We start from the raw sequence: 23,949 nt of genomic DNA, 5'->3' as shown, positions 1-23,949 counted from the left end.
TCAGTCTGCGTATAATAGAAATGCTCCTCTCGCATTCACATGTAGTAATTGGAATTGTTCCTATTATTAAAAAACCTTCCCTAATGTTTGGGAAACCCATCATATCAATAGACTTTAAAGTCTCTGTAATAGTGGATGGGATCACAAATTGATTGTTGCAAAATGTTTTCCACAAATCTAATTCAGCATGAATTGATGTTGGATGAGTCATATCCGATATATAAAAATGCAAAAATTCCATAAAATCTAACTTCCAAAAACATTTTTCTTTATTTTTTTTTACAACATTTGCAGGAATACCAGATAAACCTTTGTAAACAATCATCTCACCTTCATCAAATCTATCTTCTAATTCATTAATTAAATGATCTAGAAGAAGAGATATGATGGAATATTTGAAATAGTCTGAAACTGTGTCAGAGGGATAATTATCTCTATAAACTTGTCTGCCACAGAGCCTTGGTTTAACTTCTGAAACATCAAGAGTCTTAGCTAGGTCAAGAGCAATTAAGTACCATTCGTTATGATAGACATTAATATTTTTTTTTTAAATCTAAATCTTGAGTTTTCAAACAATTTATTTCATTACACTGTTGTGATATATCAAATGCTTTAGTTTGGAGAACAACAGTGATGGCATGGAAATAGTCCATTATTTGTTTTGTTACAACTAGGCTCACAATAAAAGAAAAATTTGTCATAAGATTTAAAAAACATGAAGCTTTTGAAGAGGTATCAATATTATAACTCTTACCTTTATTGTATGCTATTTCTTCCATTGAATGAAAAACACATATGTAGTTATCAAAAAAAATCCAGACCTTTAAGTTTCTGAACCCATTTAGTTCGACATGTATCAACTAGTTTTGCTTGATCAGGAAAAATGAATTTATTGAGACAGCTGGCACATTTAGGTGATAAGTTAAAAAAAAAAAAGATATATCTTTGATTTGATCAAGAGCATTTCTAACACTCTGAACATTGCATGATTTACTAATAACTAAATTAAGTTTATGACATGCACAGTGAACAAAAATAGTCTTTGAGTTGATAAATTTAATTCTAGATGAAATACCTTTTAATTTACCTGACATTGCCCCAGCACCATCATATCCTTGACTTCTACATTTTTGGATATCAAGACCAAGATCATCAATTGCAGAAATTATGTTTTGCGCAAGACTGAAACCAGTTGTACTAGATTTACATTCAATAAACCATAGAAAGTCTTCACAAATAACTTTATCACAGTCAATGCATCTTTTAACTAGAGATAGCTGTTCAACATTAGAACAATCAGAGGCTCCATCACACAAGATAGAATAATAACCTAACTTTTTAATTTTCTTAATTAGAACTTCTTCGATTGTTTTTCCACAGCATTCAATAAGTTCGTTTTGTGCGGTTTTAGATATATAAGATGCATTTTTAGGAGCAGAACGAATATGTTGCTCAAGAACTTTATCACCTGCTTCAATACAAAAATTTAAAAGCTCTACAAAGTTACCAATACCAATGTTTTCTTTACATGTTTCTCCAATCTCTGGATGATACTTACTGTCATCACGATGACCTCGAAAAGCAATATCGTTGCAGCCAAGAAAAATAATTGTCTTTATAATTGGAATTAATTTTTTTCGATTACTTATAATAAGTTTTCTCCTTAGATTATTGATGCCAACTTCAATTAGATTTTTTTTGAATTAGATCTAGATTGCAGCACGTTCAGACAACGCATTGACATTTGATGAAGTCGACAATTATTACTGTGATCCATATAACCACGAGTTTTGAATAAAGTTTATTATTGTTGTATTGTTTGAAATTCTACTACCCAACAATGTACATGGAAGGCAGTATGCTCCATCTTCAATCTGTGAGTAAGCTAACCAAGAATATTCAAGTAGCCATTTACGTAAAAATGATCGTTTTTTTTTCCACCAGAAACAGGAAAAACAAAAGATAAGTTAGAAATAAATATTTTATTAACTAGATCTAATAACATTGAATCATCTTTGCCAGCAGATAGATGTCTACTGCGCTCATAGTAAGTAGAAACATCATAAAAAGGAAGGCTTGAAGACTGATCTGATGTACAAGGAATACAATTAAGATTGGATTAGGAGTAATATCAATATTTACATCTATAATTTTAGTTTCATAATCTATGCAAAACTTTATGTGAGATTGAACTAATGATTTTTTATTTGAAAATAGATTTTTAGGAGGTTGACAAGATAAATTAACAACCTTAGTAATAACAGAAGAATGTGATAGAGCACTTGGCAAAAATGAACACAATCCTCTTTTTAAATCACTTTTGACAAATGTCTTTAAGCATAAAACTTCTCTTTTCACAATAGGGACAAAATGATTTGGTGACCACATATCTCTATCCTTGAAAATAGAGCGACAATTAGTGTTACACCATAAAATATTCAGGATTTCTTTATTTGTTTTATGATCACCACATGGGTGTATACTCACATTAAATAGCTTTTTAATCAGAAGACTCAGATGAAACACATGCCATGAAAACACTAGAGAGTGAAGAAAAACTTTTAGATTCCACTTGAATTAAGATTATTGGGTATCTTAAATAAAAGATTGCTTTCTCAAACAACTCAACAGAAGTTAATAGTCGAAGAGTTTTATGTGTTTTATTTAATGAATTTATTAATAAAGCAGCAGAGTTGTAAAGACAGTTACCATTTTCGATTGACCTGTAAAGTAATAACATATATAAACTAAATATAACTAAAAAAAAACATATTTAACTAAAGATTATTTGTCATGAATTATTGTTTTATATACAAAATTAAACATAAAAAAACGCGTTTAAACTCATACTTTAAAACATATATTTTTTCATGTCTTCATTTTCTTTTTGCATGGGAATAAAAGCTTCCTTTTCATAATTTCTTAAAGAAAGAAGATCTTTGTTTACAACAGGAAACTTTGAATTTAAATCTTTGAGATTATTACGAAGCTTTACTTTGTAAGTCGTAATATTAAGCAAATGCTCGGCTTTAATGGCGTTGGATAGCAACAAATCCATAATTGCAAACAAAAATAAAGTTTGTATTCTTGCGGCGAAAAAACCACGTGATCATAGCGTAATTATAAAATTAAAGTGTCTACCATTATGATATGGGGGCAAACAAACGCGTTAATTTCAGTACAACACAACTTAAACGCTTTGAAAATGTCTTATGATTATCAAGAAAAACTATCAAAAGAGGCTACTGAACGTTACCAAAATAAGTTAAATTTAATAGATAAGCTTTTTATAATACTAATAAAGTTTACTACAGGAAATTTCATATTAGGTTACGTATTAAACAGGCTAATACTTTTAGTGTGTTTACTTAATTAAGTAAACACACTAATACAGTAGTGGTGTGTTTACTTAAACGCATTAATAGTTTTAGCGTGTTTAATATGTAGCCTTTTTTTAACCTTTAAGTAGTCTGTTTAAATGCAATGTCTGTTTAAATGCCTTTGAAAGATGTTAATTGCTTTCGTAGTAATTAAAAAGTAGAAATTTTTTTTTGCGTAGTTATATATGCGTACTTAAAGTACTTGCTGCAATAGATCTGTTCCCAGTGGAACCGCATGCTTTTTGCCGCAATGCATTCTGGATTTTCCTAAGGGGTTATTTAAAACAGTGCTTTTATAGCAAATGCTTAGATAAAAACAACTTTTGTTACTTTAAATACCAAACTCAAATATCAGCTTTTAGTAAAAAAAAAAATTAATGAAGATTATTGTGCTTTTTTTGGATGCCGTAACGTAACGTATCGGAGAAACGATACCATTTCTTAAAAGCAAAGGGGAGTTTACCATTAAGTTAACCTCTAAAACTGCCCTGATAGCCCGAGCAAGAATTCACGTAGAGCGTGCTATTGCTTGCGTAAAAGACTTTCGATTGCTGAAAACACCTTAACCGCTGAGTATGATTGATCTGCGAGACCATATCTTTATTATAATTGCAGCTATTACTTACTTAGCGCCTTCTTTAGTTGATTACAAGAATCATAACAATATTTAAATTACAAGACATTTTAAAACAATAAAATATTTCATGTCTAACTAATTAAAATAAATGTAGTTAAAAAAATTATTTTTAGTTTACAGCCCTTATGTAATATTAAATTTTATTAAATTTTTTTATTTCATAACATTTAATATTACCTTTTGTAATATTAAATGTTATGAAATAAAAAAATTAATTTCATCGTCAATTTTATCATTGTCACAAACTTTAAGCAAAGTTTCACTAAAAACAGATTCTACAGTATTGGAGAACACTTCGTTTATCATATAAGCCAAGATAATAGTTTTGTAAAAAAATTCAATTTTTTTAACACAACTTTGTCAAAAATCAATTGAAAAATATACACGATAACTATATAAGTCTTTCGAAGTTCCAACAACAAAATCACAATATGAAAAACCGGTTGAAGCCATTTGACACTGCACTTGACTATAAAAAGAATGTTGAGGATCAAGTACAATAGTATTTTTTTCAAATATTAAACATGTGCCTTTATTAGCATCAAACTCTGGAATTGTTAACCCTCTATGAGTCCAAGGTCATTTAACCTCTACACATCCAGTGCCCCAACAATCACAACGAACAAAGGAAATCAGGTGATGTACTAACTATTGGTAAATCTTTATTTACAAATAAACCACACTCAGTCACTTTCATAAATCTATGATTTTTTTATTTTTTTTAAGTATGCTTCGAGTACATCTTTTTCATGACGTAATCTCCTTTGTTTTAAAACCTTTCGACTTACATAATACGCCAATGATAATGGATGTTATTTTTTCTGGACATAAAATCTCTTGGTCATTATTTACTTTACAAACAACATTATAAACTTTTGATGCAGTGACTCTGCCTTTACAGTGTTTATGCCAATCATTATTACATGACTGCTTTCTTGTTAAGTGTTCTAGTTCAGAAATTTCATCAAAATTTGTAGCTAGCTGCAGCAATAAAACTGTAATCTTACAATCTAAATAAGTTACAACTTCATAAGGTGTTTAGGGAGAGATGGATGCAAGGAATGTTGAACTTCAATTTCTTGAGCAACGTTCAGGTATAGGAACAACATTTTTTGTTTGCATAAGCATGACATATCCACAATTATAATTCGTTATCTGTGCCAAAGAATCTACATCTTCCTTTGTCATGGAAACTTCTCGTTGATTCGTGGGTTGTGGATCAAAATTTAAACGATTTGAAAGTTTTTTTCTTGTAAACACTAAGGTATCTTTTAATAGAGGTTTTACTATTTTAACTCACTTAGCATCGATGGTCCATGAGTTTTTGAACTTTTTTTGATGGTTTGAGCCATTCGAGAGGTTTCGATGTACATGTTTTATTGTCACCAATCTTTACACTATGTTCAATGAAAAACAAATGAAAAAATGAAAACAAATGACAAAATCGAATTGGAATTTGTAGAGAGTAAAACCTGTGTTTCAAAATCCCAAAACATCGCTCGATCACATTTCTAGTTTTTTGATGTGCATCATAAACCGACGCTTGGAAGCTGTTTGGTTGTCACTGTAAGGTGTAATGAGCAAATTATTACAGGGATAGCCTTGGTCACCTAAGATAGCCGTTCCTGGAAAAATTTGCGCACCTCCAACTTCAAAAGTGTAAACAATCATTATCACCCCTTAAGCGATACCAGAATGCAATGCAATGAGTTTACGGCAACCGGACTGGGAACAGATCTATTGCCCTACTGTGTCAACGCAACCGGTCTGAAAGAATAGATCAAATTACTTGTCCTACGTACTTTTGATAAAGTTACTATATTATAAATACTTATTATAAATAATATAAAATGCTTATGTCAATAAGTGATACATAAATTACACGGTGATTGCACTTGAAAGTCCGAAAAAAATACCTCAAGGGACAGGCGATGACTGTTTATTTGCTTAATGGCAACAACTTCAAACACAACAATTACTTTACATTTTAATACTGATTATAATATGTAACTAAATATGTAAAAAAGAAATTATAATATAAAATTTCTTTTTAAAATCTGTCGGGATTAGACAGAACAATCTATTTTACAGGCTGAAGAGATTTTACTTGACTTTTTAGAACGAAATTTAGCGTTATATTACAATTAATCTGTGCAAATATGCATAAAGGAATCATGGAGTTCAATTAATTCATCATTTTGAAATTATAGCACAGTTCACAGACTAGTCAATAAATAAAACAAAAATACTACATATTGATTTCTAATAATATTTAAAAATTATGTATTTTGCTTAAAATTTTCCACAGTGTAATATCTATTCCGCATATTTTTAATATATGTGGAATAAATGTTATAAATAAAAAATATTTTTCACAATATAATAATGAAATGATCAAAATTACTAATTATAATAATTTGAATTATAAGATTGTAACAATATTTATAAAATTTTTAGTAAATAGTATGAGGATTAACGATATACCGTCTTGGCTTTTAGAAAATGCTTAACATTAAGAACTTTTTAACTTCGTTCACGAAGGTACTCTCTAAAACCAGTGACAACAGCAAAACTCTACTAAAGAAAATGGAACCAATTTATGTTGAAAACATTATTTACACATCAATGTCTTATGTATTATGTTAATGTGAAAAATAAAAAAGTAATTAAAAGTGTGACCGAATAAACAACAAAGAAGAAACTTACTTTGTGAGAATGTTTTTGTGACCTAAGAACAACCCTTAAGATAAAAAAAGCAACATTAAATATATGCTTTCGTTTAAAACATATTTCTTGGCTTTTAGTGAATGATTAGAAGTAGTAATAATCAAATCTAATATTCATTTGTAACAGTAGACACCAACGAGAAGGTAAGCCAAGTTGTCTATCAACACAAAACATCACAACAATAACATCACAACAATAACATCACAATGATAACACACATAACACAAAACAAAATTATACACATAATGACTTACGAGCGAGTCAACACTGCACCAGAGGTCAACACAAAATACAAACATACATATAATTACTCACCAGTTAGCCAACACTGCATTGTTTCAAAACTACCATCATTCTGATCGTGGTTTAGAAACAATGCTTTCACCTAAATTTGTCAAAGCTGCACACATAGTCACAACCTTGTCAAAATTCACTAATTCAGCTGAAACTGCTTCGTCTTTAATACTCTTAATGGTTCGTAATGGTATGATTCCTTTTAAAATGGCAAACCTATTTTTAATAGGTCCAATAACTCTCTCTATGTGGATCCTAACTGATGATATTTTTCTTGAATCTTCAACTTCTTTTGCTGATAAGTTTTCCACTTGTGAAAGCTGGAGTAATTAATTCAGTACTGCTCCCAACTGCAAAATCCTCTTTTATAGTAAAGTTGCGATCAGCTAAAATTTGATCACCAAGTATGTGGTACTTTAATGTGTGAAATTGTGATTCTCTAACAGTATGGATATCACTGGCTCTTCCAACCCAGCATTTGGACACAAAAGAAATAACATTAAGTGGAGTACAAGAAATAAATACTTTTATAGTACAATGTTTTTTGTATTGGCTGTACAATTGTGTTCTTGACATTAAAGAGGATGGGGAGCCAACAAAAATCTCAAAACAATCAATTATTGATGTTAATCTTGGAAACTTTGCTTTGAAAACTGCAGGAATAGTGCCAAACAAGTGATCTTGTTTTTGCATTTTGATTAAGCAATTTAACTTTAAATACATAATATCTATCCACTTTCAAAAATAATTTATGGCTGTTTGTTTTGCAAAGTTGCGTTTGAAAGCAATCATTTCAAAGGTGTAATTATTTTTAATTTAACTATACATACCATGATTTGATTATACATTTCTTCCTTTGAATTTCTCCCATCGCTAACTTTTGCAATCAAATATAGTAAAACTTTTTCCAAAATATCAAACTCTTAACCTGTTAATATACACATTTTTCTTTATACATGCTAATGCTAAATTCAATGTCTTTGCTAAATTCAGTTGTTGTTTTGTGTTGGTTCAAGACACTAACATCCTACACTCAGTCAAGGCATTGTCAGCAGGGCTGTAGTGAGATCAAAAATCCTTTCGGGCAAGGAGAAAAAATGCCGCCTCAAATTCAATCATTTTTTTAATATTAAATTTGATTCAAATTTTGATAAACCTACTTAAAGCACATTTAAAATCAACTTTAAATCGGTCTTTGTGGTTGAAAGTCATTGAAAAAATTACCAGGCGTTAGTTTTTTTAATAAATATTAAAATTAGACACATTCAAACAAAATTTATTTTCTCCGCTTTCAATGATGCAAAGATATCAATAATTTCATTGTAACACAGAGATTTTGCCAGGGGATTTTCAATTGACAAAATGGCAAGATTAGTCAAACGTTCTTGACCCATGGAGGATCTTAGATAATTTTTCAAAAGCTTAAGTTTACTAAAGCTGCGTTCACATGATGCCACAGTGACGAGTAGTGTGAGAAAGATTCTAAGAGCAATTTCAATGAAAGGGTATGCCTCAGTCAAAGAATAGGTGTGCATAAATTGCAAGATTTTCAATGGATTTGCGTTTTTTAAAATTTGGAATCAGGACACTGGCTGAAATCAGGACACTGGCTTGATGGACAACTGGCTTTAAATATTCTGACTTATCTACTGTTCATTCGCATGTTTTTCCACGATGTCCACAAAATCATCAATAATTTTATTTTAGCTACGTTTTTCAGGTTAATCTCTAAATTAAATAATAATGTTTTGTAAAAAGTAAAAAAAAGCTACAGAGTGTTCTAAATAACATGACATTTAAGAAATTCAAATAAGTGTCAACAGCTCAATTTTTACTTTTTTACCGCGTCTTTTTGATTTCCGTCCTCTTTCAGGCTGTGTAGCTCCCTCTTCTTCTATATCACCTATATTTAATAGCAGATGATGCTGCAGGTGGATTGCCAGGCAGTTTTATCCCACCCGGTGGGAAATGAGCTTGAGAATAGCCAGCAAATTGCTAGCTAGTCGCTACCTATGGGTAAAAGACGCGTTTAAGACGTATAAAAAACTTGCTCCGAGGCAAGTGTGCTAACTCTGCGTCACGGCTGCTCCGATTCAATTCAACCTCAAAATTATTTTGTTTCAACTTTGAATATTTTTGTATAAGTGTCTTTAGATTTGCTTCAAAATTATCTTGATGTTTTCTTTGTATCTTCTAAAGTTAGATTATATCTTAATTTGATTGTTTTAAAAATTAGCTTTGGTTTGTTCAATGAGCTTAGTTTGTTGTTCAAAGTTAGTAAAATTCCTTCTATTAATAGAAGGAATACTTCTTCTTTAATAGGTATTCTTGAATCGTCCGTAAAAGTTGATTTTCATAATTACGCAACCTCAAACATCAACGGGTACAAACAAATTAGGTTCGATTTCAAATTACTCAGTTTTCGGAGAAAACCGGACTGTAGCATTTTTACACATAAAATTAGAAAGTCTATATTTTATGAAACAATTGAGTTTATTTGCGGTCTCCTATGGCCTTTTTTTCCCGGTATTTTGATTTTAATCAAATAAATATATTTTTACATAATTTTTTAAGCCCAATCACAAATTATATGTTTATACTTCAATTTTTCTACTTCTTTAAACAATTTACAAATTAAATATATTTTCCAGATCAAGATAGAAAAATTTTTTAAATTTATGGAGTAAATTTTATAGTATAGCACTTCAAAGTTATTGTTAAAAAACAGTATTGGTGCAACCTTAAGATAAATATTTATCTTCACTTCTTTCTTCAACTTCAAACAGCTATAAAAACAAAATGGTTAGATGAATTTCAAAATTTTTTTTTGCATTTACCTACATATGTTCTACTCAATATAAATTTACTATTCAAAATTAAAAAATAAAAAGTCAGAAAAATAAATTTATTTCATGCTCTGGACACACTGTGCTCTGTTAATGCCACTTTTCAAATGTCAAGCAAGTACTGTTGATCAGTGCTAAGATCATTTTATGTGACATAAGTAAAAACTGCATCAGTTTTCTTAAACAAAATAACTGGTTGCTGTTTATGATTGGCCTTGAACTTCTAAATGTCCGTGAACCTGCAATAAAGTTTCTGTGTGCGACTAGAAGTAATCAATAAATACAAATGCAATTATTTTGCCTCGACTTCTTTTTTAAAAGTTCTTAAGTCAAAAAACTGAAAGTTAAAATTATTTTCATTAAAAAATTGCAAATCTGGGTCGTAAAAGTCATTAAGTAAAACATTATTTGTAGTTTTGAAAATATTAAAGTGCTGCGTTCCAAAATCTATTGTTTGTTTAGCCATATGTAACAGTAATTAATTCCTACGCTTAAAAAAAAAATTAAGTTATTTTTTAAATTCGCGACAATTAATTTAGTTATATTTAGTCGTTGCGTATTTACCTTGATTGCGCAGTTTTTTCACTTCTTCCCATAGTTTTTTTCTCTCTTCCATAGTTTCTTTAGCGAAATCTTCGTTAATATATATTTCACTGCCTTTCAGATTTAGTTTTAATTATTTAATTTTTTTTAATTAATGTTTTAATTTCACATTGGAAATTATTTTAATTTGCATGAAGGTGCGAAAAAAATTATGAGGCGGGTCCAAAGATTTTGAAACGCAAATTAAAATTATTTTGGTTTTGAGGCGTCTTTAAAACATTTCATATATTAAAAAATGTTTATTAAATTTTGAAATTTGTCGCCTTGCTAATTTGCCGCCCATGGCTGTGGCCTCGTTCGCCACCCCTTCACTTCGGCTCTGATTGTTAGCATGGAAATGTTTGTATATGTGTGAGTTTTTGACTCTCCTAGTGTTCAGTCATTCTTGTTTTGAGGTGGTGAGAAGATTGGCCGATATAACTGGAATTACATCCTGCGCATACAAATTTATAAACATTTATTTTGTAATTTTTTAAATATGTTTGGGTCCTGTAAAATGGGTAGGTTTACATAAAAGCCATATAATTAGATGAACTTATGTAAATAAAACATTTATAAAAAACATGGTTTTTATTGTTGCAAATTATTTGGGTTTAGATAGACAGTTAACAAAAACAACTTTAGATATTTTTGTTTTTAAGTATGAAAAAAAAACATTTATCTTTTTACATTGAAAACATTTACTTAATGCAGAAAAAATAGATAAACCGCTGAAAAGTTTTGTTAAAGTTTACTTATTTTAACGAATTTGTTTCAACAAAAAATGCAAGATTTATTAGTTAGTTTTTCAAACTTATTTCTTAAATAAAAAAACTACTAATTAACTCTTAATTAGAAGTTTTTTTTATCTAATTACAAGCTGGAGTAGATAAAACAGAATATTAATTACTAATTTTCTGTTTTATCTACTCCAGCTTGAAGCATCTTAATACCTAATATTGCTGGTAATCTTAATAAATATTATAATTAACATTTGATTTGATTTTAAACGGGAAATGTCAATTAAAAGTGTCATGTTTTTGTTTGTGGAGATTTTTGTTTGATTTCAAAAAAAAAAAAAAGTTGGAAGGTTCTTCATTTGTATTATGTGTACGTTGTTAATTATAAACATGGTTATCAAATCTATCTGTTGATTGTCTAGTTCTACAACTAGAAATATATCCATTTGTACGAAGTCTTTATTATTATTTTTTCCGGTGAATGTAGTTTTCTTATTGCAAGTTAAACATTTTAAACAGTATCTTTTACTAATGTAGGCTATATAACTCTTTATGTACTTTTTGATGTTGTAAATGTTTTAACTTTTTTTAACTTGCATATTTTATAACGATTATCTTTACATTTAAATAATCCTATTTCTTTATCAATTAAACTGGAATTTTGCAGCGATCATTATTTTCAACAGATTAGGTGGTTGTTGCAATTACTGGCTGGATATTTGAAAAAACCTCCTTTACTCTTTCATTTAAAGGTAAATTATCAGTTATAAAAGGTTGACAATTCAAGTTGCAGTAAAATGTTGTAATTAAGGGAAAGATTTCTTTAGATTAGTTTTGAGAAACTGGTCCTTGAAGTTTTGGATTGTGAAAAGATTTTTCTATAATATTATCAGGATTTTCACATTCTATTAGCTATGCTTTTTAGTTCTGCTAATCGTTATTTTTCCTTTTTGTAATCAGATGTGAAAACAATTATTCTTTTTGTCAAAAAAAATAATTGTTTTCACATCTGATTACAGATGTGAAAACAATTTAAAAAAATAAGGATGATGACTTTTATAATTTAAGTAATCATGAGTATTGGTTTCTTTATAATAAATGTCTGTTTTTATTGTATTGCTATTTTCAAAAATAATAGATGTCTAAAAACTTAATCACATTGTAAGTGTTACCATCTTTTATAATTTTTTTTGCCTTGGTCGGTTGTAAAATTAATTAAGTTGTCTATTTCAGTTAAAGAATTTACAAACTTAACGATATCCAATTGTTTTGGCCATATAATGAAACCGCCATTATTATATCTATAATAGAATTGTTTTAATATTGATCGGAAAAACAAAACTTTTTCCTAAAATTTTACTTTGGTAAGATTTTAGGAAAAAGTTTTGTTTTTTCTGAAAACTCAATTGTAAGACATGCATAATCTGGAACAATGTCAATACCCATTGCTGGCCCTGTAATTTGGTAATACATTTCGTCATTGAACAGAAAGTTATTGTTTTTTAAAATAAAAGATGCTGATTCTAATATAAACTCTAGAGTAAATCTTTCATCTATTATTTATTTAGGTTTTATAATCCACAACTTTAAGGCTTCTAATTTTAACTTGTGTAGAATACTAGTATAGAGATTAACAATGTCAAAATACAACCTTCTCTCTCTAAAGTTCTTTCTTAAAATATTCCAATCATCTTTAATGAAAGTTTTTAGTTTTATCACAAATGGAGATAAAATGTGTAAGAACTGACTTAGGTGTGATGTTGGCGAATTAATTCCTGCAATAATTAGTCTACCCATAAGGTCTTCTGGTGGTTTCAATTCTATATACAGAGAGTTTGATTTGTTAAGTTTATCAATAATTTAAAGATATTTATAAATTCCTCTAGTTATTTAAAAATTGTTAGACTTGTAATTTGTGATGTAATTTATTTCATTTTTGGTTCAACAATTGTATTTACTAATCATTTTAGTAAGATCTCTAAAGATAATTTTATCTAGTTCAAGATTTCCCCTTTCATAAGTGTTTAAAGAAAGTAGGTGGTATTGATAAACTAGTTTGTTATTATAATAAGATAAGTCTAGTACAATTAAAGTAATACCTTTGTTTGCCTTATTAAAAACTATATCATTTATTTTTTTCAGTTGTTTTAAGGCCATCTGTTCTTGTTGAGTAATGCTATCCAATGATTGTTCTTTGATCGGTTTAGTTGACTCTATTTATGAAATTTTTAAAATTTTTCCAGTTTAATTGAAAAATAAATAAGATTATTTAACTGTAAAGATAAACGTTGTAAAATGTGCAAATTAAAAAAAGTTAAAACACTTTAAGAAGTTAAAACATTTACAACATCAAATGGTTCCATATGGAACATAAAGAGTCATATAACTTGCAATAGTATAAATTAATTATACTATTTAAAACGTTTATCTTGCAATAAAAAATCTACATGCACCGGAAAAAATAATAATTTAACACTTCGTTCAAATGGACATATTTCTTGTTTTAGAACCGGACAGTCAACAGATAGATTTGATAACCACGTTTATAATTGCCAACGTACACATACTACAATTAAAGAACCTTTCTTTCAACTTTTTGTTTTTTTGGAACTCAAAAGTGAAAAGAATTAAATTTCAATCAATTTCTTCAAAACCATTTATTTGAAAAATTATTGGGCGATAGAAGGTAGGGGGGATGTCATTTATGTATATATTTATATATATTATTCATTTATGTATATATATATATATATATATATATATATATATATATATATATATATATATATATATATATATATATATATATATATATATATATATTATTCATATATTAACAAACCTATTTATATAAACATATCATATATATACAAACTTAATTATATAAACATTTAGTGTAACGTTGAGTAGGAATAAAATGCAACATTGAGTCAAAGTAAAATATTACAATTAATCGACTTCAAACACAACAATGGTATTTTGTTGTTGACGTCGTCGAGTTCGTAACCAAAATGTTATGCCAATGCAACTCATAACATTTTATCTAATGTTTTACCAAGGTATGTGTGGTAGGAAAGGAGTCAATTTAAGTCATACTTAGTTTTATAAGCTCAACTTTATAAATACAAAAACTATTTTAGGAGTTTAACAGTTTTGATGAAAATGGCAGCATTTATTACAACAATGATGACAAAATAAATGAAGAAAACTTAAACAGTGTCATTGATAGACCACTAATAGAAATTTTTCAAGGTGACTATAAACTTCCTGCTATAAACAAAGAAATTGCTATTAAAAAGTGGGTGAAATCTATTGAGATTTCTGATCACCAATGTTTTAACAACCCTATCACATGGACTGATGATAAAGGTTTTCATAAAGGTGTTTATCATCCAACAGATCTACTTTTCTATTATGTAAAAAATATGGATTTTTCTAGGCGAAGGAAATTGTACAGAAATCTAGCTATTAACAGTCTAGCTGTTCCCGTAATCTTGCCTTTAAAAAATCCATGTTACATGGATATGTGTTTGCATTCCGTTAATCTCTTGTGGAAACCAAATATGAGGAGTTTAATCGAAAGAAATGCAGCAGATGCTGAGTTACCTGCAATCTCAATGTTACGTATTGGTACCCTTGAAAATATTTCAAAAGCTGAAGTGGGAAATAGACTGATAGGTACAAAAGAACACGGTTTTTTTACAAGAAATGCTTTATTAAGTAATAACTTAAGAAGTTCTTCAAATGGTTTAGTAGAAGGCCTGTGGCTTCAAAACACACAAAACATAAACACATCAAGTGAAGGAAATTTTGTAAGTTCTTTTTGTCTTCTTAATCTTAGAGGTGATGCAATCGATCACAAATTAACATCAAGTAAACTTTTCTCTTCCTCAGATGTTGTAATACTGTTGTGCGATAGAGCAATATTCAAAGATTCATCAAAAAAATTGGAAAAATTTCTTATAGATACGAATAATATATTAAAAAAAAACAACATGATCACACTAATTATATATTATACAAGAGCAGCAGCAGAATTCATGAAGGAATTTAGTAACTTTATTAAAAATAAACTCCAAAAAATAAAAAAAGTAGAATATAAAACAGAGTTCAGTGACCTTGAAAAGTTGTTAAAATGTTTAGTGGATAATATTCCATCACCAAAGAGTTTGAGTCATCGTTTTAAAGAGCTAAATAAAGAATCAAGTTGTATCAATAAGCAGTATTTAAATTTTGACTTTAATAAAAGACTTTTGGAAGATATGAGTAAAATATCAGAAGAGCATACTTTTCTCCCTTTTCAATCAAGAGTGAAAAAGTTCTCCCAAATGCAACGAGAACTTAACCAGTGTGAAGACTTTGATCAATATAAAGATATTGAAAACAAAATGAATAATATTAGATTGAATAATATAAATAACTTATATCACATTCCTAAAACTATCCTTGAATTCATGAAAAATATTTATTTATCAGAGGACAAAACTGTTTTTATATACAGTGTCAAAGATACTTTAAATGATTGGAGCAAAGAAAATATTCCACATGTGAAAGAAAGTATTGAAAAGTTAAAAAACGAAATATCTGATGAAAACTCAATAGTTGATAAACTAAAAGGCCTGATAAAGAAAAAGAAAAAAATGACTGTTGGCTTAGAGCATTTGCTCCGCGAACTTGGAGAAATTTATGAAACTTCTCAATTGATCGAAGAAAGTATTCTTAAAAAAAAATTTAAGGAATTACCTAGTATGGCTGCTTCACTTTTATTAAAGGGTTTTGCATTGGAGATACTTAATGGTGACGGATTCAGCGTAAATATAAAATGGATTCGTGATGTTTTACATGCTTTAAAAAAACCACTTAAGAAATATCTTGGAATTGATCGTGAACCGAGGATTTTTGTTTTATCAGTTCTGGGTGCTCAGAGTAGTGGAAAATCTACTTTACTAAACACTATGTTTGGATTAGAAAATCCGGTCTGTTCGGGTAGAACTACAATTGGCTCATTTATGCATCTTGTTCCAATTACCATTCCAAATTTTAACTTTGATGCTTTTTTTGTAATTGATACCGAAGGGTTGCTGGCTCCAGAATTTGTAGGTGTTCATTCACATGACAACGAAATTTCAACTTTGATATTTGGAATATCTGATCTCACTATAATCAACAACAGAAGTGAATTTATAACAAAAGAAAACTTTTTAGAAATAAGTGCTTGTGCTCTGATGAAAATGAAGATGATCGATTTTCATCCACGCTGTATTTTTGTTCAACAAGGGTGCGATAATACGGCAAAAGATTATAATTCAGAAAACAGAGAAAAGATTTTAGAAACATTAAACTGTAGCATTAAAAGTTATGCCAACACAATTGGAAAAAAAAGTATAACTCGTTTCTCAGACATTGTCGATATTCGATGTGATAATTTTTTTTACTTTCCTCATTTAAACTCAGGATCAAAGTCTATAAGTTCTCTTTATGTTAATGCGTGTTCCGAATTGAGGGAACATATTTTAGTAAATGTTTTATCTAAATCAAAAACTTTTCGAACCATGGACAAAATTTCTGACCAGATAAATCAAGTCTGGAAGAGCATTTTAAAAGAAAACTTTGTAATGAATTTTTTAAATGCTGCATATGTTGAAGCACATTACGAAGTAGACATAGAAATACGTAAATGGAAATCTAAACTGGAAGAGCATTTAAATACTTTAACACAAATTTTATGTCTTGATATTGATCAAGAATCAATTGAAACGAAAAAAATGGAATTAAATAAAAATGCAACATTGTATTTTAATATGTTATCTGATGAATTTAATACATTCATAGCCAACAAAAAAAAAAAATCTGGTATTTTCAAGGACCTTTACGCACAGTGTGTGGACTCAATGAAAATTTTTAATGAACGCTGTATAAACAGATACACATTGCAGATCCAACGATGGTTTGAGCATTTCAAGCAAAAAGATAACTTAAAAGGCAAATTTAAAATTGAGATACACAAACAAGCAAGGGAAGTAGCAAAACAATGTTTACTTACAGATGGGATAAAAGTTTTTTCCAATGAAGAATGTAATACAGAATTTGAAAAATTTTGGAACTCAACAAGTATGGCTGTTTATTACGAGTTTGAGAAATTTTCTGTCTATGACAAAGCTGACTTTGTTAAAGACTTACAAAATGAATTATTTCTAACCACCGAAAAATTAAATAATAAAATAGAACACTCAGAAGACTATTCAATTAAATTCGGAGATCATTTAGAAATCCCATTTAAACCTGAGTGGATACAAGAATCACTTCATTTAAAAGAATTGGTTGAGTCAGCTGAAATTGAAATGAAAAAATGTTTAGATTTTCAAGAGGTTGAAGGAGGGTATAAAATATTAAAAATACAACCAGGTTTATTTTTTGACAGTACCACGCTTGTAAATATTTATCTTAAAAAAGTTGAAGAAATCATAGACCAACAAATTGCTATCCATAATAATAAAGAACTTGTAGTATTAGAAAAGCCAGTCCAAACCAATGGGGAAATAAAAGCGTTTTTAATATACCATGCGGCGCACCTTGCAGTAAAACCATTTAAACAAGCACAGGAAAATTTTCAACAGTATTTAGACATACCTAATCAAATTCAAAGTATGAAAGAAAGCGTAAAAGAAGAGTTCTTGATGATTCTGAACAAAGAAACTAACATTGTCATAGCAGCAAAACAATATGCAAGTCTTTTGCACAAAGCCATTGTTGAAAAGGTTTTAAACGAAGCGCTTCGGTCGGCCGAAAGTGCTTTTTTCAACAAAATCCCGCTAAAAGAGCATTTGCATGGTTTAGTTCTACTTGATATACTGCATATTATTAGCAAAAGTTCATTTGTAAAAAACAAGAAAAGAGAAATACTTCTTGAAGATTCAGATAAAATATATATAATACAATACTTTCAAAATCCGTTTAGAACTATTGATAATAAAATCTACGCAATTATAGATTATTATTATTCCAAGTTTTCAGATTCCTTGGAAGTCTGTTTTAAAGCACACGTTAGTCAAGTTGAAAGCATTATCAATGATCTTAATACAAGTGTACAAAACGAAGATAAAATTTCTCTCTTGTTTAAAAACGAATATGTAAGAAGTTTACACATCGATGAAATGGATATTATTGTAACTTCTACTATAGCTAAAGATAATACAACTGAAGATAAAAATGAGATCTTAAACAAAATTTTATCATTTTTATTATTAGCTAAGCTTGAAGTCCCAAACTTGTTTAAGACAAATTTTAGGTATAAAGTTTTTTATGCGGTAAGTAAAGAATTAATTACTTGCACAGCTACATGTCCGTTTTGTGGAGCACCCTGTGATTGCAGTCATGGCATTGATCCAAGCCACTCTTGCAGAAGCCACAGGCCAGAAGGATTTGGTGGAATAATTTGGAATGGAGTTTTTTTCTTTTTTAAAAACCAGTTTGTTACAAATATATGTACTGATTCAATAAAGTGCAAGTCTTTTTTTAAAAATAGCGATACAAAATATAAATACATAAAGTATTCCGAATATAAAAAAGTTGACAATAACACATTTTCGGTCGGAGATAAATACACAAGTTGGGACATTAGCGATGATACATACAACGAAGCCTTAATCTTTTGGAAGTACGTAACTTATAATCTAATGTCAGTTATTGATGTCATTTTTCCTGATGCTCGTAAAGTAAATGTTGATCGCTGGTCAAGTTTTTCAAGAAAAGAAGCCCAAGAAGCGTTGGAAAAAGAATTTCACATTGTTAATTTAGCAACTTTAGTTGAAAACCGATATTTAGTAAATTTACACGATAAATAAGATGACATAAATTAAAATACTAAAAAATAAATTATTTAAGTTAAAATAAAAAAAACTGCATAAACAGTAATAGATATTAGCAAAGAAAGTAGATAGTTACTCCTCGATATTCCTCTTACAATAGCATTATTTAAAACTAATTTAATTGCTCTCACCGTTACCGATTAATAAAGGCACATAACCGATTAATAAATATAATAAAGAAAATAAGTTTTTATAATAACTACATAACAAACAATGATACAAAAAGTCAAGAGATGTTTATTTTGTGATATTTTATTCCTTGATTTTTATTCAATTAAAGAAAATAGTTCTTTGTTTGTTTTAAATATAAACAACTTGGTAGTTTTGTTATTTTTATTTTTTCACATTATCAAATTAATTGAAGCTTTGAAATATTTATTTGCTATACTTTCTATAAATATCAGTTTTTGCTTTCAACTTTAACAAAAATTTAACAAGAATGAATAATTAAAATGAGTTGTTATGTACTTGTATTAACCATTGCCCAAAACCTAGCCGATAGGCAACTTTTATCAACCCTAATCTTAACTCATAAATGTTTAATATGAAACCAGTGCACAAATTACTTATTTTGTGTTGATAAGATAGGATAAGGGCTACCTAAAATTGTAAAATAGCTTTGCAACCGTGGCGACGCTGTTAGATATCTTAAAAACTTGTTCGTTAGTAGAAAGATGTAGAGTAAAACCGGGTCAAACCGCACACTTATCAATAAAAATTAAATAACTTTTTTATTTTTCATATTTTATTTTTCTTCTTTTTTTTTATTAGATAGTTAAAAAAAAAACTACATAAGTTAATATAAATATGTGTTAAAAAAAAAAAAAAATTATCGAAAATATTAAATGTAAAGAAAAAAAATTGTGCGGTTTAAGGCGATATTCTGATAAAACCGTACACTTGAGAAAACATTGAAATTTTTAATTTTTAACTTTTTTTTATTATTGTTTTCAACACAACTTATTTTAAGGAAACTATATTAAAGATTTTACATTTTTTGCAACAAAAAAATTTAGTTCCAACCACATATTTTTTTGGTAAACATGTTTCTTTACCCGACCGTTCCCGACACATCGAATTTTTGCCTAGCAACATTTCTGTGTGTAACTGTACTCTACACTATTTACATTTTGCTACTTTTAGTCGTTTGGCTGCTGGTACTTGTTCTTCATTATTTTCTGAGGTTGCTCAGCATTGTTATGCTCAGGCATTTGAGCACTTGGCATAGAGAGTCTACGTTTTGCGTTAAGTTTAGCAACTTTCACGGTTTCCTTTGTTGCTTTTTCTTCATCTTTTTTTTTGAGGAACTCGATCACATTTTCTTCGGTAATACATTTTCCGCCAAGTTTTGACATGTTGCACTGATTTGATTTCTTAACATGCAATTGATTTCATGCTTGAAAAAACTGTTTCAACTCACTCTCAATACTGTTTTTGCAACGCTCAACACATGCATAATACCTATCAAAACTTAAAGTTGGTGTAGTTGAGAAAGATGGCAATTGGTGTGTAGTTGGAGTAGGTGCTGCGGCGGCTGTTGAATATGATGAAGCTGTATCTAAGCAAGACGGTGTAGGTGCTGCGGATGTTTCTAAAGTTGATGAAGGTAGATTAAACGTTCGTGTGATTGCTAACGCCTTATGATTTATGTTGTTTTCATTATGTGGGAATAAGCTATTGTACTGGAAACCAGCGATTGCATGCAAGCGTGTAAAAAATTTACCACTCTCGTACAGCAGTTTCAGCAACGGTGGGAAATTTTGTTTATCTAAATTCATTTTGAGTCTTTGTAATACATTGCAAGAATTTTTTTCTATGCTTTTTTAACATGACAATAGACACCTCTATCCAATGGTTGTAGAATATGTGAAGAATGCTCTGGTAAACAAATCAAGATTATATTGTGTTATTTGCTCAGCAATACCGCTTCCAAAGCTATGTGAGTTGTCTGCCCATTTAATACTAAAGTATGAATATCACCAGTTTGCTCAGTTTTGGGTATAATTACTTCTTTTAGGTATTCAATAAACATATCGTGCTCTATCCAACCTGATTTTGAAATTGAATACTTAATGCCAACTGGAACACCTCTTGCCTCGTCAGGGCGAAAGTTTCTTTTGGCTTTGTATATCACAAATGGTGGTGCAAAATGCCCATCAGCATTTCAGCAGTTGTTTACAATGTAATGAATTTTTTAATTGTTGCCAGTACGTTTAAATGCACGTCTTGTCCCTTTTCGACACACTTCGGTTGCTTTGGCTCGATCACCTGAAAAACCTGTTTCATTGCAATTCCAAACATGCGACCCAGAAGTTATACCAGTTTGTTGATATTGCTCGGCAACGCATTCTAAATAACGATCAATTATTTCTGGCGTACAACAAGCGGCTCTTTTAGATGCTAAGTTATCCGCTTTTCTTGTTGAAATTTCTTTTGACCATCTTTTTACAAAGGCATAAACCCAGTCTTTATCAGGCTTGCCATTTTTAAATAAGTGCAATTGATCTTCGCGTATAAGGTAGCCATATACAAGTTCTAGGTTTTCATTTCTGGTTAAACCAAAGCCCCAGTCACCAAGTAATTTCTGTTTCATTTAAGAGTACGGTTGTTGTACCTGAGCCATGGAGGCCTTTGCTGTTGTTATTTTTGCAATCTTTGAGCGTTGAGACTGGAACACCATGTTTGAATGCTGCTTTTCTCAGTGATGTTTTATTTTCTTTTATATTAGTTAATGCGGCTAGTGTATTGTCTTCCTTTAATGCTTTTGTTTTTTTAGTTGGCATGTTAAAGTTAGTGAGTTAAATTGAATTGAGTGAGTGATGATTATATAGAAATAATATGATAATTGGTTTTTAATGAGTAAGAGTTTATTATACTAGGCGCTTAGTCACTTGGGAAAAACTAAACTAAGTCATAATTAATAAAGTGTGCGGTTTTATCAGAAAAAAGAGTTTTTTTTACTTTTTGTGATTTTTTTTCTAAATTTTTTTTCTAGCAGCATAAGAATTATACTATCAGTATTAAAATTAAATTTCCATCAAGATAGTGCTAAACTTATTCTTATATCAGTTTCGGTTCAAGCGCTATTTTAAAAAATCACAAAAAGTAAAAAAAACTCTTTTTTCTGATAAAACCGCACACTTTAATAATTATGACTTAGTTTAGTTTTTCCCAAGTGACTAAGCGCCTAGTATAATAAACTCTTACTCATTCGCAACGATAAAAAGTGTATAAAAAATTTTGACTCCCCGTTAAAGTTGTATAAAAAAAAGAAAAAAATGAAGTTGAATCGGCATATAATTTTATCTATTCGAATAGAGGAGAAAGTTCTATATTTGAATCTATTTTTATTTTTTATAGCTACGAGTTTCACTGGAATAAAAATAACAAAAACTCATTGAAATGGTTTTTATTTTTTAGTTTTTTAAAACATAAAAAAAAAATTATTCAACATCTATTCAACATAGCCCGCTAAAACATGAGGCGTTGATTTGATGTTGATTTAATGTTTCTCGTCAACATTGATTCCATATTGATTTTTTGTCCGAAATGTTAGCCACTTATCAACGTTGATTTGGTATTTACAAAAAATGTTGATCGAATGTTGCTTTTCAACGTTTAATCAACAAACATTTATTCTGGTGATTCAACACTGATTTTTATAATACCCGACAGCATTTAAACATTTTTTGTAAACACCAAATCAACGTTGATAAGTGGCTAACATTTCGGACAAAAAATCAATATGGAATCAATGTTGACGAGAAACATTAAATCAACATCAAATCAACGCCTCATGTTTTAGCGGGCTATGTTGAATAGATGTTGAATAATTTTTTTTTTATGTTTTAAAAAACTAAAAAATAAAAACCATTTCAATGAGTTTTTGTTATTTTTATTCCAGTGAAACTCGTAGCTATAAAAAATAAAAATAGATTCAAATATAGAACTTTCTCCTCTATTCGAATAGATAAAATTATATGCCGATTCAACTTCATTTTTTTCTTTTTTTTATACAACTTTAACGGGGAGTCAAAATTTTTTATACACTTTTTATCGTTGCGAACAAAATAGCGCTTGAACCGAAACTGATATAAGAATAATTTTAGCACTATCTTGATGGAAATTTAATTTTAATACTGATAGTATAATTCTTATGCTGCTAAAAAAAAAATTTAGAAAAAAAATCACAAAAAGTAAAAAAAACTCTTTTTTCTGATAAAACCGCACACTTGATTAATTATGACTTAGTTTAGTTTTTTTATTGATAAGAGCATTTCTGATGAGTCTTTTTATTGATGAAACAGTGTTGAATGAAAAAAATTTTTGTTAAGCGATTTTCTACTAATTTATAATTTATATATATATTATGTGTGTATATATGTATATATATAAAATATTTGTATATAAAATTTATACATATTACTCAAATCTTTATTTGTTTTGTAAAAAACAGGCTGTAAATAAAGGATTTAGCAAAAAGTTAATTGATAGAGCAATTCAAAGCTAACTCAAAAGAATAATGAAATAAAGTAGGCACTGCGTTAAGTAAGAAAGTTTTTTATTGAATTTAACAAAAAAATTTCATTTTCAAACAATTTATTTAACGTTTGCAGCATGGTTCATTTTTAAAACTTTTCGATTGAGTCGTGTTCCTGATTGCCTTAAAAATTCCGAAATGCGTGCATGACATTCGCAAACTTTTGCATCATGATGCTGTCGTGTGATCGCATTAAATCAAAAATTCAAATCAAATTTGAAAAAAATCAAACTGCAGAAATTATAGTAAATAGTTACATAAATGACTGACTGGGATAAACAAAATATATTTCCTGTAAAAACAAAATCTAAAAAAATTGCCTAAAACCATCATGT

General features: G+C 29.0%; 1 protein-coding gene across 2 annotated transcripts in view; it reads left to right on the top strand.

Annotated features, from left to right (window-relative positions):
* Positions 1 to 19,527, top strand: part of LOC105846055 (interferon-induced very large GTPase 1) — a 140,135-nt gene extending 120,608 nt beyond the window's left edge. For both annotated transcript variants that reach the window (XM_065795866.1, XM_065795867.1), the window contains exon 4: positions 14,347 to 19,527. In XM_065795866.1, the coding sequence (XP_065651938.1) occupies positions 14,347 to 19,050 (4,704 nt within the window). In that variant the 3' untranslated portion in view covers positions 19,051 to 19,527. The remainder of the gene's footprint in view (positions 1 to 14,346) is intronic.
* The last annotated feature ends 4,422 nt before the right edge of the window (positions 19,528 to 23,949 follow it).

Source organism: Hydra vulgaris, chromosome 04 (assembly GCF_038396675.1).
Source record: "Hydra vulgaris chromosome 04, alternate assembly HydraT2T_AEP".
Taxonomy (NCBI): Eukaryota; Metazoa; Cnidaria; class Hydrozoa; order Anthoathecata; family Hydridae; genus Hydra; species Hydra vulgaris.
The sequence above is the reverse complement of the archived record's forward strand: the minus strand, read 5'-3'. Positions and strand labels throughout refer to the sequence as shown.